Source organism: Nerophis ophidion, linkage group LG04, assembly GCF_033978795.1.
Source record: "Nerophis ophidion isolate RoL-2023_Sa linkage group LG04, RoL_Noph_v1.0, whole genome shotgun sequence".
NCBI lineage: Eukaryota > Metazoa > Chordata > Actinopteri > Syngnathiformes > Syngnathidae > Nerophis > Nerophis ophidion.
In genome coordinates, this window is record NC_084614.1 from 1400167 (window position 1) to 1417500 (window position 17334).

The 17334-nt window shown below is 38.5% G+C and overlaps 1 protein-coding gene across 2 annotated transcripts in view; it reads left to right on the forward strand.

Annotated features, from left to right (window-relative positions):
* LOC133550681 (regulating synaptic membrane exocytosis protein 2-like) overlaps positions 1 to 17334 on the forward strand; it is a 54002-nt gene that overhangs the window by 22513 nt on the left and 14155 nt on the right. For both annotated transcript variants that reach the window (XM_061896643.1, XM_061896644.1), the window contains 3 exons: positions 14811 to 15122; positions 15205 to 15246; positions 15312 to 15350. In XM_061896643.1, the coding sequence (XP_061752627.1) occupies positions 14811 to 15122; positions 15205 to 15246; positions 15312 to 15350 (393 nt within the window). The remainder of the gene's footprint in view (positions 1 to 14810; positions 15123 to 15204; positions 15247 to 15311; positions 15351 to 17334) is intronic.

A 17334-nucleotide genomic window follows, 5' to 3' on the forward strand; every position in this document is an offset into this window, starting at 1 on the left:
ACACCACTCTCTACACACCATTGTCTACACACCACTATCTACACACCACTCTCTACACACCACTATCTACACACCACTCCCTACACACCACTATCTACACACCACTCTCTACACACCACTATCTACACACCATTATCTACACACTACTCTCTACACACCACTATCTACACACCATTCTCTACACACCATTCTCTACACACCACTCTCTACACACCATTCTCTCCCCACCACTCTCTACACACCATTCTCTACACACCACTCTCTACACACCACTCTCTACACACCATTCTCTACACCCCACTCTCTACACACCATTCTCCACACACCACTCTCTACACACCACTATCTACACACCACTCTCTACACACCACTCTCTACACACCACTCTCAACACACCATTCTCTACACACCACTCTCTACACACCATTCTCTACACACCACTCTCTACACACCACTCTCTACACACCATTCTCTACACACCACTATCTACACACCACTCTCTACACACCACTATCTACACACCACTCTCTACACACCACTATCTACACAACACTCTACACACCACTATCTACACACCACTATCTACACACCACTCTCTACACACCATTATCTACACACCACTATCTACCCACCACTATCTACACACCACTATCCACACCACTCTCTACACACCACTCTCTACACACCATTCTCTACACACCACTATCTACACACCACTATCTACCCACCACTCTCTACACACCACTCTCTACACACCACTCTCTACACACCACTATCTACACACCACTATCTACACACCATTCTCTACACACCACTCTCTACACACCACTCTCTACACACCATTCTCTACACACCATTCTCTACACACCATTCTCTACACACATTCTCTACACACCACTCTCTACACACCACTCTCTACACACCATTCTCTACACACCACTCTCTACACACCATTCTCTACACACCATTCTCCACACACCATTCTCCACACACCACTCTCTACACACCACTCTCTACACACCACTCTCTACACACCATTCTCTACACACCACTCTCTACACACCACTCTCTACACACCACTCTCTACACACCATTCTCTACACACCACTATCTACACACCACTCTCTACACACCACTATCTACACACCACTCTCTACACACCACTATCTACACAACACTCTCTACACACCACTATCTACACACCACTATCTACACACCACTCTCTACACACCACTCTCTACACACCACTATCTAGACATCACTATCTACCCACCACTATCTACACACCACTCTCTACACTCCACTCTCTAAACACCACTATCTACACACCACTCTCTACACACCACTATCTACACACCACTATCTACACACCATTCTCTACACACCACTCTCTACACACCACTCTCTACACACCATTCTCTACACACCACTCTCTACACACCACTCTCTACACACCATTCTCTACACACCACTCTCTACACACCACTCGCTACACACCACTCTCTACACACTATTCTCTACACACCACTATCTACACACCACTCTCTACACACCACTATCTACACACCACTCTCTACACACCACTATCTACACAACACTCTCTACACACCACTATCTACACACCACTATCTACACACCACTCTCTACACACCACTCTCTACACACCACTATCTACACACCACTATCTACCCACCACTATCTACACACCACTCTCCACACTCCACTCTCTACACACCACTATATACACACCACTATCTACACACCACTATCTGCACACCATTCTCTACACACCACTCTCTACACACCACTCTCTACACACCACTCTCTACACACCATTCTCTACACACCACTCTCTACACACCATTCTCTACACACCATTCTCTACACACCACTCTCTACACACCACTCTCTACACACCATTCTCTACACACCATTCTCCACACACCACTCTCCACACACCACTCTCTACACACCACTCTCTACACACCATTCTCTACACACCATTCTCTACACACCACTCTCTACACACCATTCTCTACTCACCATTCTCTACACACCACTCTCTACACACCACTCTCTACACACCACTCTCTACACACCACTCTCTACACACCACTCTCTACACACCATTCTCTACACACCACTATCTACACACCACTCTCTACACACCACTCTCTACACACCATTCTCTACACACCACTATCTACACACCACTCTCTACACACCACTCTCTACACACCATTCTCTACACACCACTCTCTACACACCACTCTCTACACAACACTCTCTACACACCATTCTCTACACACCACTCTCTACACACCACTCTCTACACACCATTCTCTACACACCACTCTCTACACACCACTCTCTACACACCACTATCTACACACCACTCTCTACACACCATTCTCTACACACCACTCTCTACACACCACTCTCTACACAACACTCTTTACACACCATTCTCTACACACCACTCTCTACACACCACTCTCTACACACCACTCTCTACACACTATTCTCTACACACCACTCTCTACACACCACTCTCTACACACCATTCTCTACACACCACTCTCTACACACCACTCTCTACACACCATTCTCTACACACCACTCTCTACACACCATTCTCTACACACCACTCTCTACACACCACTCTCTACACACCATTCTCTACACACCACTCTCTACACACCATTCTCTACTCACCATTCTCTACACACCACTCTCTACACACCACTCTCTACACACCACTCTCTACACACCATTCTCTACACACCACTCTCTACACACCACTCTCTACACACCACTCTCTACACACTATTCTCTACACACCACTCTCTACACACCACTCTCTACACACCACTCTCTACACACCATTCTCTACACACCACTCTCTACACACCATTCTCTACACACCACTCTCTACACACCACTCTCTACACACCATTCTCTACACACCACTCTCTACACACCATTCTCTACTCACCATTCTCTACACACCACTCTCTACACACCACTCTCTACACACCACTCTCTACACACCATTCTCTACACACCACTCTCTACACACCACTCTCTACACACCACTCTCTACACACTATTCTCTACACACCACTCTCTACACAGTGTTTTGTTTGGGTGCTGAAATGCTGACAATAATGTGGCAGACAAACAAACATTTAATATTTAAATAACTGGAGTCAACATCAACTTCACATCCAGCCCTCAATTCTAAATGTTAGATAAATAAATAATAAATGGGTTGTACTTGTATAGTGCTTTTCTACCTTCAAGGTACTCAAAGCGCTTTGACACTACTTCCACATTCACACACACATTCACACACTGATGGAGGGAGCTGCCATGCAAGGCGCCAACCAGCACCCATCAGGAGCAAGGGTGAAGTGTCTTGCTCAGGACACAACGGACGTGACGAGGTTGGTACTAGGTGGGAATTGAACCAGGGACGCTCGGGTTGCGCACGGCCACTCTGCCACTGCGCCACGCCGTCCCGTTGTAGGTTTTTTTAATGTTTTTTTTGTTTGTTTGTTTGTTTGTTTTCCGCCCTTTTTTGTCCAACAAAACTCTTCTTTTAATTGCAAACACACAAATTATACAAAATCATCCACCAAAAATATTTTCCAAAGTGTAGAATTAGATGTGACGTAATGACAGTCTTGGACAAGTCAGTCTTTCACCAAAACATGGATTTTGATTCAATATTATTTTAGTGTTCTGCTGAAACCTGCAAAAAGTTGTGCAAAAACACCAAACTAAAGAAGAGAACTTGTTGTCTGCTTGATTGTTTACTCTGGACTATTCTTCTTAGACAAGGTGCTCCAAAAGTGAAGAGAAGAAAGAGACACAAACAAACAAACAAACAAACAAACAAACAAACACAATAATTGCCTCTCTACATATTTGTCTACAATGACATATAAAAGTGAAAAGAAGAAAGAGACACAAACAAACAAACAAACAAACAAACACAATAATTGCCTCTCTACATATTTGTCTACAATGACATATAAAAGTGAAAAGAAGAAAGAGACACAAACAAACAAACAAACAAACAAACAAACAAACACAATAATTGCCTCTCTACATATTTGTCTACAATGACATATAAAATGTAACTGTAATGTCCCCAAATGTCCAGCAGAGGGAGACTCCCGTCTGCCTGAATGACTTCAACGATTATATAAATGATAAATGGGTTGTACTTGTATAGCGCTTTTCTACAGCACTATTACACTTTTTAACGTGTCTGACATGTTGTTAACTTATTAAAGACAACTTACGGCATTGCTTCTTTGCCGCTTTGTGTAGGATAACAACATAAATGACCAGAGAAGTTTTGTGCAGGATAACAACATAAATGACCAGAGAAGTTTTGTGTAGGATAACAACATAAATGACCAGAGAAGTTTTGTGTAGGATAACAACATAAATGACCAGAGAAGTTTTGTGTAGGATAACAACATAAATGACCAGAGAAGTTTTGTGTAGGATAACAACATAAATGACCAGAGAAGTTTTGTGTAGGATAACAACATAAATGACCAGAGAAGTTTTGTGTAGGATAACAACATAAATGACCAGAGAAGTTTTGTGTAGGATAACAACATAAATGACCAGAGAAGTTTTGTGTAGGATAACAACATAAATGACCAGAGAAGTTTTGTGTAGGATAACAACATAAATGACCAGAGAAGTTTTGTTTCGGATAACAACATAAATGACCAGAGAAGTTTTGTGTAGGACAACAACATAAATGACCAGAGAAGTTTTGTGTAGGATAACAACATAAATGACCAGAGAAGTTTTGTGTAGGATAACAACATAAATGACCAGAGAAGTTTTGTGTAGGATAACAACATAAATGACCAGAGAAGTTTTGTGTAGGATAACAACATAAATGACCAGAGAAGTTTTGTGTAGGATAACAACATAAATGACCAGAGAAGTTTTGTGTAGGATAACAACATAAATGACCAGAGAAGTTTTGTGTAGGATAACAACATAAATGACCAGAGAAGTTTTGTGTAGGATAACAACATAAATGACCAGAGAAGTTTTGTGTAGGATAACAACATAAATGACCAGAGAAGTTTTGTGTAGGATAACAACATAAATGACCAGAGAAGTTTTGTGTAGGATAACAACATAAATGACCAGAGAAGTTTTGTGTAGGATAACAACATAAATGACCAGAGAAGTTTTGTGTAGGATAACAACATAAATGACCAGAGAAGTTTTGTGTAGGATAACAACATAAATGACCAGAGAAGTTTTGTGTAGGATAACAACATAAATGACCGGAGAAGTTTTGTGTCGGATAACAACATAAATGACCAGAGAAGTTTTGTGTAGGACAACAACATAAATGACCAGAGAAGTTTTGTGTAGGATAACAACATAAATGACCAGAGAGGTTTTGTGGAGGATAACAACATAAATGACCAGAGAAGTTTTGTGTAGGATAACAACATAAATGACCAGAGAAGTTTTGTGTAGGATAACAACATAAATGACCAGAGAAGTTTTGTGTAGGATAACAACATAAATGACCGAAGAAGTTTTGTGTCGGATAACAACATAAATGACCAGAGAAGTTTTGTGTAGGACAACAACATAAATGACCAGAGAAGTTTTGTGTAGGATAAGAACATAAATGACCAGAGAAGTTTTGTGTAGGATAACAACATAAATGACCAGAGAAGTTTTGTGTAGGACAACAACATAAATGACCAGAGAAGTTTTGTGTAGGATAACAACATAAATGACCAGAGAAGTTTTGTGTAGGATAACAACATAAATGACCAGAGAAGTTTTGTGTAGGATAACAACATAAATGACCAGAGAAGTTTTGTGTAGGATAACAACATAAATGACCAGAGAAGTTTTGTGTAGGATAACAACATAAATGACCAGAGAAGTTTTGTGTAGGACAACAACATAAATGACCAGAGAAGTTTTGTGTAGGATAACAACATAAATGACCAGAGAAGTTTTGTGTAGGATAACAACATAAATGACCGGAGAAGTTTTGTGTAGGATAACAACATAAATGACCGGAGAAGTTTTGTGTCGGATAACAACATAAATGACCAGAGAAGTTTTGTGTAGGACAACAACATAAATGACCAGAGAAGTTTTGTGTAGGATAACAACATAAATGACCAGAGAAGTTTTGTGTAGGATAACAACATAAATGACCAGAGAAGTTTTGTGTAGGATAACAACATAAATGACCGGAGAAGTTTTGTGTAGGATAACAACATAAATGACCAGGGAAGTTTTGTGTAGGATAACAACATAAATGACCAGAGAAGTTTTGTGTCGGATAACAACATAAATGACCAGAGAGGTTTTGTGTCGGATAACAACATAAATGACCAGAGAGGTTTTGTGTAGGATAACAACATAAATGACCAGAGAAGTTTTGTGTAGGATAACAACATAAATGACCAGAGAAGTTTTGTGTAGGACAACAACATAAATGACCAGAGAAGTTTTGTGTAGGATAACAACATAAATGACCAGAGAAGTTTTGTGTAGGATAACAACATAAATGACCAGAGAAGTTTTGTGTAGGATAACAACATAAATGACCAGAGAAGTTTTGTGTAGGATAACAACATAAATGACCAGAGAAGTTTTGTGTAGGATAACAACATAAATGACCGAAGAAGTTTTGTGTCGGATAACAACATAAATGACCAGAGAAGTTTTGTGTAGGACAACAACATAAATGACCAGAGAAGTTTTGTGTAGGATAACAACATAAATGACCGGAGAAGTTTTGTGTAGGATAACAACATAAATGACCGGAGAAGTTTTGTGTCGGATAACAACATAAATGACCAGGGAAGTTTTGTGTAGGATAACAACATAAATGACCAGAGAAGTTTTGTGTCGGATAACAACATAAATGACCAGAGAGGTTTTGTGTCGGATAACAACATAAATGACCAGAGAGGTTTTGTGTAGGATAACAACATAAATGACCAGAGAAGTTTTGTGTAGGACAACAACATAAATGACCAGATAAGTTTTGTGTAGGATAACAACATAAATGACCAGAGAAGTTTTGTGTAGGATAACAACATAAATGACCAGAGAAGTTTTGTGTAGGATAACAACATAAATGACCAGAGAGGTTTTGTGCAGGATAACAACATAAATGACCAGAGAAGTTTTGTGTAGGACAACAACATAAATGACCAGATAAGTTTTGTGTAGGATAACAACATAAATGACCAGAGAAGTTTTGTGTAGGATAACAACATAAATGACCAGAGAAGTTTTGTGTAGGATAACAACATAAATGACCGGAGAAGTTTTGTGTCGGATAACAACATAAATGACCAGAGAAGTTTTGTGTAGGACAACAACATAAATGACCAGAGAAGTTTTGTGTAGGACAACAACATAAATGACCAGAGAAGTTTTGTGTAGGATAACAACATAAATGACCAGAGAAGTTTTGTGTAGGATAACAACATAAATGACCAGGGAAGTTTTGTGTCGGATAACAACATAAATGACCAGAGAAGTTTTGTGTCGGATAACAACATAAATGACCAGAGAAGTTTTGTGTAGGATAACAACATAAATGACCAGAGAAGTTTTGTGTAGGATAACAACATAAATGACCAGAGAAGTTTTGTGTAGGATAACAACATAAATGACCAGAGAAGTTTTATGTAGGATAACAACATAAATGACCAGAGACGTTTTGTGTAGGATAACAACATAAATGACCAGAGAAGTTTTGTGTAGGATAACAACATAAATGACCAGAGAAGTTTTGTGTAGGATAACAACATAAATGACCAGATAAGTTTTGTGTAGGATAACAACATAAATGACCGGAGAAGTTTTGTGTCGGATAACAACATAAATGACCAGAGAAGTTTTGTGTAGGACAACAACATAAATGACCAGAGAAGTTTTGTGTAGGATAACAACATAAATGACCAGAGAAGTTTTGTGTAGGACAACAACATAAATGACCAGAAAAGTTTTGTGTAGGATAACAACATAAATGACCAGAGAAGTTTTGTGTAGGATAACAACATAAATGACCAGAGAAGTTTTGTGTAGGACAACAACATAAATGACCAGAGAAGTTTTGTGTAGGATAACAACATAAATGACCAGAGAAGTTTTGTGTAGGATAACAACATAAATGACCAGAGAAGTTTTGTGTAGGATAACAACATAAATGACCAGAGAAGTTTTGTGTAGGATAACAACATAAATGACCAGAGAAGTTTTGTGTAGGATAACAACATAAATGACCAGAGAAGTTTTGTGTAGGACAACAACATAAATGACCAGAGAAGTTTTGTGTAGGATAACAACATAAATGACCAGAGAAGTTTTGTGTAGGATAACAACATAAATGACCAGAGAAGTTTTGTGTAGGATAACAACATAAATGACCGGAGAAGTTTTGTGTAGGATAACAACATAAATGACCGGAGAAGTTTTGTGTCGGATAACAACATAAATGACCAGGGAAGTTTTGTGTAGGATAACAACATAAATGACCAGAGAAGTTTTGTGTCGGATAACAACATAAATGACCAGAGAGGTTTTGTGTCGGATAACAACATAAATGACCAGAGAGGTTTTGTGTAGGATAACAACATAAATGACCAGAGAAGTTTTGTGTAGGATAACAACATAAATGACCGGAGAAGTTTTGTGTAGGATAACAACATAAATGACCGGAGAAGTTTTGTGTCGGATAACAACATAAATGACCAGAGAAGTTTTGTGTAGGACAACAACATAAATGACCAGAGAAGTTTTGTGTAGGACAACAACATAAATGACCAGAGAAGTTTTGTGTAGGATAACAACATAAATGACCAGAGAAGTTTTGTGTCGGATAACAACATAAATGACCAGAGAAGTTTTGTGTCGGATAACAACATAAATGACCAGAGAAGTTTTGTGTAGGATAACAACATAAATGACCAGAGAAGTTTTGTGTAGGATAACAACATAAATGACCAGAGAAGTTTTGTGTAGGATAACAACATAAATGACCAGAGAAGTTTTATGTAGGATAACAACATAAATGACCAGTGACGTTTTGTGTAGGATAACAACATAAATGACCAGAGAAGTTTTGTGTAGGATAACAACATAAATGACCAGAGAAGTTTTGTGTAGGATAACAACATAAATGACCAGAGAAGTTTTTTGTAGGATAACAACATAAATGACCAGATAAGTTTTGTGTAGGATAACAACATAAATGACCGGAGAAGTTTTGTGTCGGATAACAACATAAATGACCAGAGAAGTTTTGTGTAGGACAACAACATAAATGACCAGAGAAGTTTTGTGTAGGATAACAACATAAATGACCAGAGAAGTTTTGTGTAGGATAACAACATAAATGACCAGAGAAGTTTTGTGTAGGATAACAACATAAATGACCAGAGAAGTTTTGTGTAGGATAACAACATAAATGACCAGAGAAGTTTTGTGTAGGATAACAACATAAATGACCAGAGAAGTTTTGTGTAGGATAACAACATAAATGACCGGAGAAGTTTTGTGTCGGATAACAACATAAATGACCAGAGAAGTTTTGTGTAGGACAACAACATAAATGACCAGAGAAGTTTTGTGTAGGATAACAACATAAATGACCAGAGAAGTTTTGTGTAGGATAACAACATAAATGACCAGAGAAGTTTTGTGTAGGACAACAACATAAATGACCAGAGAAGTTTTGTGTAGGATAACAACATAAATGACCAGAGAAGTTTTGTGTAGGATAACAACATAAATGACCAGAGAAGTTTTGTGTAGGATAACAACATAAATGACCAGAGAAGTTTTGTGTAGGACAACAACATAAATGACCAGAGAAGTTTTGTGTAGGATAACCACATAAATGACCAGAGAAGTTTTGTGTAGGATAACAACATAAATGACCAGAGAAGTTTTGTGTAGGATAACAACATAAATGACCAGAGAAGTTTTGTGAAGGATAACAACATAAATGACCAGAGAAGTTTTGTGTAGGATAACAACATAAATGACCAGAGAAGTTTTGTGTAGGATAACAACATAAATGACCAGAGAAGTTTTGTGTAGGATAACAACATAAATGACCAGAGAAGTTTTGTTTCGGATAACAACATAAATGACCAGAGAAGTTTTGTGTAGGACAACAACATAAATGACCAGGGAAGTTTTGTGTAGGACAACAACATAAATGACCAGAGAAGTTTTGTGTAGGATAACAACATAAATGACCAGAGAAGTTTTGTGTAGGATAACAACATAAATGACCAGAGAAGTTTTGTGTCGGATAACAACATAAATGACCAGAGAAGTTTTGTGTCGGATAACAACATAAATGACCAGAGAAGTTTTGTGTAGGATAACAACATAAATGACCAGAGAAGTTTTGTGTAGGATAACAACATAAATGACCAGAGAAGTTTTGTGTAGGATAACAACATAAATGACCAGAGAAGTTTTATGTAGGATAACAACATAAATGACCAGAGACGTTTTGTGTAGGATAACAACATAAATGACCAGAGAAGTTTTGTGTAGGATAACAACATAAATGACCAGAGAAGTTTTGTGTAGGATAACAACATAAATGACCAGAGAAGTTTTGTGTAGGATAACAACATAAATGACCAGATAAGTTTTGTGTAGGATAACAACATAAATGACTGGAGAAGTTTTGTGTCGGATAACAACATAAATGACCAGAGAAGTTTTGTGTAGGACAACAACATAAATGACCAGAGAAGTTTTGTGTAGGATAACAACATAAATGACCAGAGAAGTTTTGTGTAGGATAACAACATAAATGACCAGAGAAGTTTTGTGTAGGATAACAACATAAATGACCAGAGAAGTTTTGTGTAGGATAACAACATAAATGACCAGAGAAGTTTTATGTAGGATAACAACATAAATGACCAGAGACGTTTTGTGTAGGATAACAACATAAATGACCAGAGAAGTTTTGTGTAGGATAACAACATAAATGACCAAAGAAGTTTTGTGTAGGATAACAACATAAATGACCAGAGAAGTTTTGTGTAGGATAACAACATAAATGACCAGATAAGTTTTGTGTAGGATAACAACATAAATGACCGGAGAAGTTTTGTGTCGGATAACAACATAAATGACCAGAGAAGTTTTGTGTAGGACAACAACATAAATGACCAGAGAAGTTTTGTGTAGGGTAACAACATAAATGACCAGAGAAGTTTTGTGTAGGATAACAACATAAATGACCAGAGAAGTTTTGTGTAGGATAACAACATAAATGACCAGAGAAGTTTTGTGTAGGATAACAACATAAATGACCAGAGAAGTTTTGTGTAGGATAACAACATAAATGACCCGAGAAGTTTTGTGTAGGATAACAACATAAATGACCGGAGAAGTTTTGTGTCGGATAACAACATAAATGACCAGAGAAGTTTTGTGTAGGATAACAACATAAATGACCAGAGAAGTTTTGTGTAGGATAACAACATAAATGACCAGAGAAGTTTTGTGTAGGATAACAACATAAATGACCAGAGAAGTTTTGTGTAGGATAACAACATAAATGACCAGAGAAGTTTTGTGTAGGATAACAACATAAATGACCAGAGAAGTTTTGTGTAGGACAACAACATAAATGACCAGAGAAGTTTTGTGTAGGATAACAACATAAATGACCAGAGAAGTTTTGTGTAGGATAACAACATAAATGACCAGAGAAGTTTTGTGTAGGATAACAACATAAATGACCGGAGAAGTTTTGTGTCGGATAACAACATAAATGACCAGAGAAGTTTTGTGTAGGACAACAACATAAATGACCAGAGACGTTTTGTGTAGGATAACAACATAAATGACCAGAGAAGTTTTGTGTAGGATAACAACATAAATGACCAGAGAAGTTTTGTGTCGGATAACAACATAAATGACCAGAGAAGTTTTGTGTCGGATAACAACATAAATGACCAGAGAAGTTTTGTGTAGGATAACAACATAAATGACCAGAGAAGTTTTGTGTAGGATAACAACATAAATGACCAGATAAGTTTTGTGTAGGATAACAACATAAATGACCAGAGAAGTTTTATGTAGGATAACAACATAAATGACCAGAGACGTTTTGTGTAGGATAACAACATAAATGACCAGAGAAGTTTTGTGTAGGACAACAACATAAATGACCAGAGAAGTTTTGTGTAGGACAACAACATAAATGACCAGAGAAGTTTTGTGTAGGATAACAACATAAATGACCAGAGAAGTTTTATGTAGGATAACAACATAAATGACCAGAGAAGTTTTGTGTAGGATAACAACATAAATGACCAGATAAGTTTTGTGTAGGATAACAACATAAATGACCAGAGAAGTTTTATGTAGGATAACAACATAAATGACCAGAGACGTTTTGTGTAGGATAACAACATAAATGACCAGAGAAGTTTTGTGTAGGACAACAACATAAATGACCAGAGAAGTTTTGTGTAGGACAACAACATAAATGACCAGAGAAGTTTTGTGTAGGATAACAACATAAATGACCAGAGAAGTTTTGTGTAGGACAACAACATAAATGACGAGAGAAGTTTTGTGTAGGATAACAACATAAATGACCAGAGAAGTTTTGTGTAGGATAACAACATAAATGACCAGAGAAGTTTTGTGTAGGATAACAACATAAATGACCAGAGAAGTTTTATGTAGGATAACAACATAAATGACCAGAGACGTTTTGTGTAGGACAACAACATAAATGACCAGAGAAGTTTTGTGTAGGATAACAACATAAATGACCAGAGAAGTTTTGTGTAGGATAACAACATAAATGACCAGATAAGTTTTGTGTAGGATAACAACATAAATGACCAGAGAAGTTTTATGTAGGATAACAACATAAATGACCAGAGACGTTTTGTGTAGGACAACAACATAAATGACCAGAGAAGTTTTGTGTAGGACAACAACATAAATGACCAGATAAGTTTTATGTAGGATAACAACATAAATGACCAGAGACGTTGTGTGTAGGATAACAACATAAATGACCAGAGAAGTTTTGTGTAGGACAACAACATAAATGACCAGAGAAGTTTTGTGTAGGACAACAACATAAATGACCAGAGAAGTTTTGTGTAGGATAACAACATAAATGACCAGAGAAGTTTTGTGTAGGATAACAACATAAATGACGAGAGAAGTTTTGTGTAGGATAACAACATAAATGACCAGAGAGGTTTTGTGTAGGATAACAACATAAATGACCAGAGAAGTTTTGTGTAGGATAACAACATAAATGACCAGAGAAGTTTTATGTAGGATAACAACATAAATGACCAGAGAAGTTTTGTGTAGGACAACAACATAAATGACCAGAGAAGTTTTGTGTAGGATAACAACATAAATGACCAGAGAAGTTTTGTGTAGGATAACAACATAAATGACCAGAGAAGTTTTATGTAGGATAACAACATAAATGACCAGAGACGTTTTGTGTAGGACAACAACATAAATGACCAGAGAAGTTTTGTGTAGGACAACAACATAAATGACCAGAGAAGTTTTATGTCGGATAACAACATAAATGACCAGATACGTTTTGTGTAGGATAACAACATAAATGACCAGAGAAGTTTTGTGTAGGACAACAACATAAATGACCAGAGAAGTTTTGTGTAGGATAACAACATAAATGACCAGAGAAGTTTTGTGTAGGATAACAACATAAATGACCAGAGAAGTTTTGTGTCGGATAACAACATAAATGACCAGAGAAGTTTTGTGTAGGACAACAACATAAATGACGAGAGAAGTTTTGTGTAGGATAACAACATAAATGACCAGAGAAGTTTTGTGTAGGACAACAACATAAATGACGAGAGAAGTTTTGTGTAGGATAACAACATAAATGACCAGAGAGGTTTTGTGTAGGATAACAACATAAATGACCAGAGAAGTTTTGTGTAGGATAACAACATAAATGACCAGAGAAGTTTTGTGTAGGATAACAACATAAATGACCAGAGAAGTTTTATGTAGGATAACAACATAAATGACCAGAGAAGTTTTGTGTAGGACAACAACATAAATGACCAGAGAAGTTTTGTGTAGGATAACAACATAAATGACCAGAGAAGTTTTGTGTAGGATAACAACATAAATGACCAGAGAAGTTTTATGTAGGATAACAACATAAATGACCAGAGACGTTTTGTGTAGGACAACAACATAAATGACCAGAGAAGTTTTGTGTAGGACAACAACATAAATGACCAGAGAAGTTTTATGTCGGATAACAACATAAATGACCAGAGACGTTTTGTGTAGGATAACAACATAAATGACCAGAGAAGTTTTGTGTAGGACAACAACATAAATGACCAGAGAAGTTTTGTGTAGGATAACAACATAAATGACCAGAGAAGTTTTGTGTAGGACAACAACATAAATGACCAGAGAAGTTTTGTGTAGGATAACAACATAAATGACCAGAGAAGTTTTGTGTAGGACAACAACATAAATGACGAGAGAAGTTTTGTGTAGGATAACAACATAAATGACCAGAGAAGTTTTGTGTCGGATAACAACATAAATGACCAGAGAAGTTTTGTGTAGGATAACAACATAAATGACCATATATGTGTCTATATTTACATCCATGTAAAGAGTGTATATATATTAACATATAATGATGCATACATTTGTATATAAAAAAATGAATAATGTTTTTTCTTCTTCAACGTTTTGTCCTGCAGTTTTGGCCACGCCAACCAAAGGAAGACAAGCAACTGAAGCTCCTCCCACTCTTCCCGCTGTTAACAATTTAGCTGCTCCACTTATCAGAGTACAAGCTCCTCCCCCCCTACCTGTCCACCCCCACCTGCTTTCACCTGAGTTAGCGCCTCAAACAGCAAACAGCTTGGCCAACCACGTCCCACAATCTAGTCCAGCACCGCCCTCACTCTCCTCACCTAGCCCAGATCCGCCTCCACCTCCACCTCCACCTCCGCCTCCGACCCCACCCCCACCATCTTCTGATCAAGCCCCGCCCACTTGCCAGAGTCCAGGTGAGTACCAGGGTGCAGGATGTGTTGCATAGTGTGTGAGGTGACATTGTGTTGTTGCCTGTGGTCACATGACACCTGGCAGAGGCGGACAGACGCTCCGCCACACCTGGAGGGAGCAGGAAAGGTAAGTTTGTCAACATGTGTCTCCTCAAACTGGACTGGACTCACCCTGTGCTGGTCTTGTCTCAGAGGTGACCTGGGAGGACCAGCAGAGGACAGCAGCTGACGGTACATCACCTCATAGCTCTCATGGCACGCTACAACTCTGATTCATAGTGGCCCTACACTTCATTTATAGTGGGCCTACACTTCATATATAGTGGCCCTACACCTCATTTATAGTGGCCCTACACCTCATTTATAGTGGCCCTACACCTCATTTATAGTGGCCCTACACTTCATTCATAGTGGCCCTACACCTCATTTATAGTGGCCCTACACTTCATATATAGTGGCCCTACACTTCATATATTGTGGCCCTACACCTCATTTATAGTGGCCCTACACTTCACTTGTAGTGGCCTTACACTTCATTTGTAGTGGCCCTACACTTCATTCATTGTGGCCCTACACTTCATTTATTGTGGCCCTACACCTCATTTATAGTGGCCCTACACTTCATTTGTAGTGGCCTTACACTTCATTTGTAGTGGCCCTACACTTCATTTTTTTGTGGCCCTACACTTCATTTATAGTGGCCCTACACCTCATTTATAGTGGCCCTACACTTCATTTATAGTGGCCCTACACTTCATATATAGTGGCCCTACACCTCATTTATAGTGGCCCTACACTTCATTTATAGTGGCCCTACACCTCATTTATAGGGGCCCTACACCTCATTTATAGTGGCCCTACACTTCATTTATAGTGGCCCTACACTTCATTTATAGTGGCACTACACCTCATTTATAGTGGCCCTACACTTCATTCATAGTGGCCCTGCACCTCATTTATAGTGGCCCTACACCTCATTTATAGTGGCCCTACACCTCATTTATAGTGGCCCTACACTTCATTCATAGTGGCCCTACACTTCATTTATAGTGGCCCTACACCTCATTTATATTGGCCCTACACTTCATTTATAGTGGCCTTACACTTCATTTGTAGTGGCCCTACACTTCATTTGTCATGGCCCTACACTTCATTTATAGTGGCCCTACACCTCATTTATAGTGGCCCTACACTTCATTTATAGTGGCCTTACACTTCATTTGTAGTGGCCCTACACTTCATTTGTCGTGGCCCTACACTTCATTTATAGTGGCCCTACACCTCATTTATAGTGGCCCTACACTTCATTTATAGTGGCCCTACACTTCATATATAGTGGCCCTACACTTCATTTATAGTGGCCCTACACTTCATTTGTAGTGGCCCTACACTTCATTTGTCGTGGCCCTACACTTCATTTATTGTGGCCCTACCCTCATTTATAGTGGCCCTACACCTCATTTATAGTGGCACTACACCTCATTTATAGTGGCCCTACACTTCATTCATAGTGGCCCTGCACGTCATTTCTAGTGGCCCTACACCTCATTTATAGTGGCCCTACACTTCATTCATAGTGGCCCTACACCTCATTTATATTGGCCCTACACCTAATTTATAGTGGCCCTACACCTCATTTATAGTGGCCCTACACTTCATTTGTAGTGGCCCTACACTTCATTCATAGTGTCCCTACACCTCATTTATAGTGGCCCTACACTTCATTCATAGTGGCCCTACACCTCATTTATAGTGGCCCTACACTTCATTCATATTGGCCCTACACCTCATTTATAGTGGCCCTACACCTCATTTATAGTGGCCCTACACTTCATTTATAGTGGCCCTACACCTAATTTATTGTGGCACTACACCTCATTTATGGTGGCCCTACACTTCATTTGTTGTGGCCCTACACTTCATTTATAGTGGCCCTACACCTCATTTATTGTGGCCCTACACTTCATTCATAGTGGCCCTACACCTCATTTATAGTGGCCCTACACTTCATTCATATTGGCCCTACACCTCATTTATAGTGGCCCTACACCTCATTTATAGTGGCCCTACACTTCATTTATAGTGGCCCTACACCTAATTTATTGTGGCACTACACCTCATTTATGGTGGCCCTACACTTCATTTGTTGTGGCCCTACACTTCATTTATAGTGGCCCTACACCTCATTTATAGTGGCCCTACACTTCATTCATAG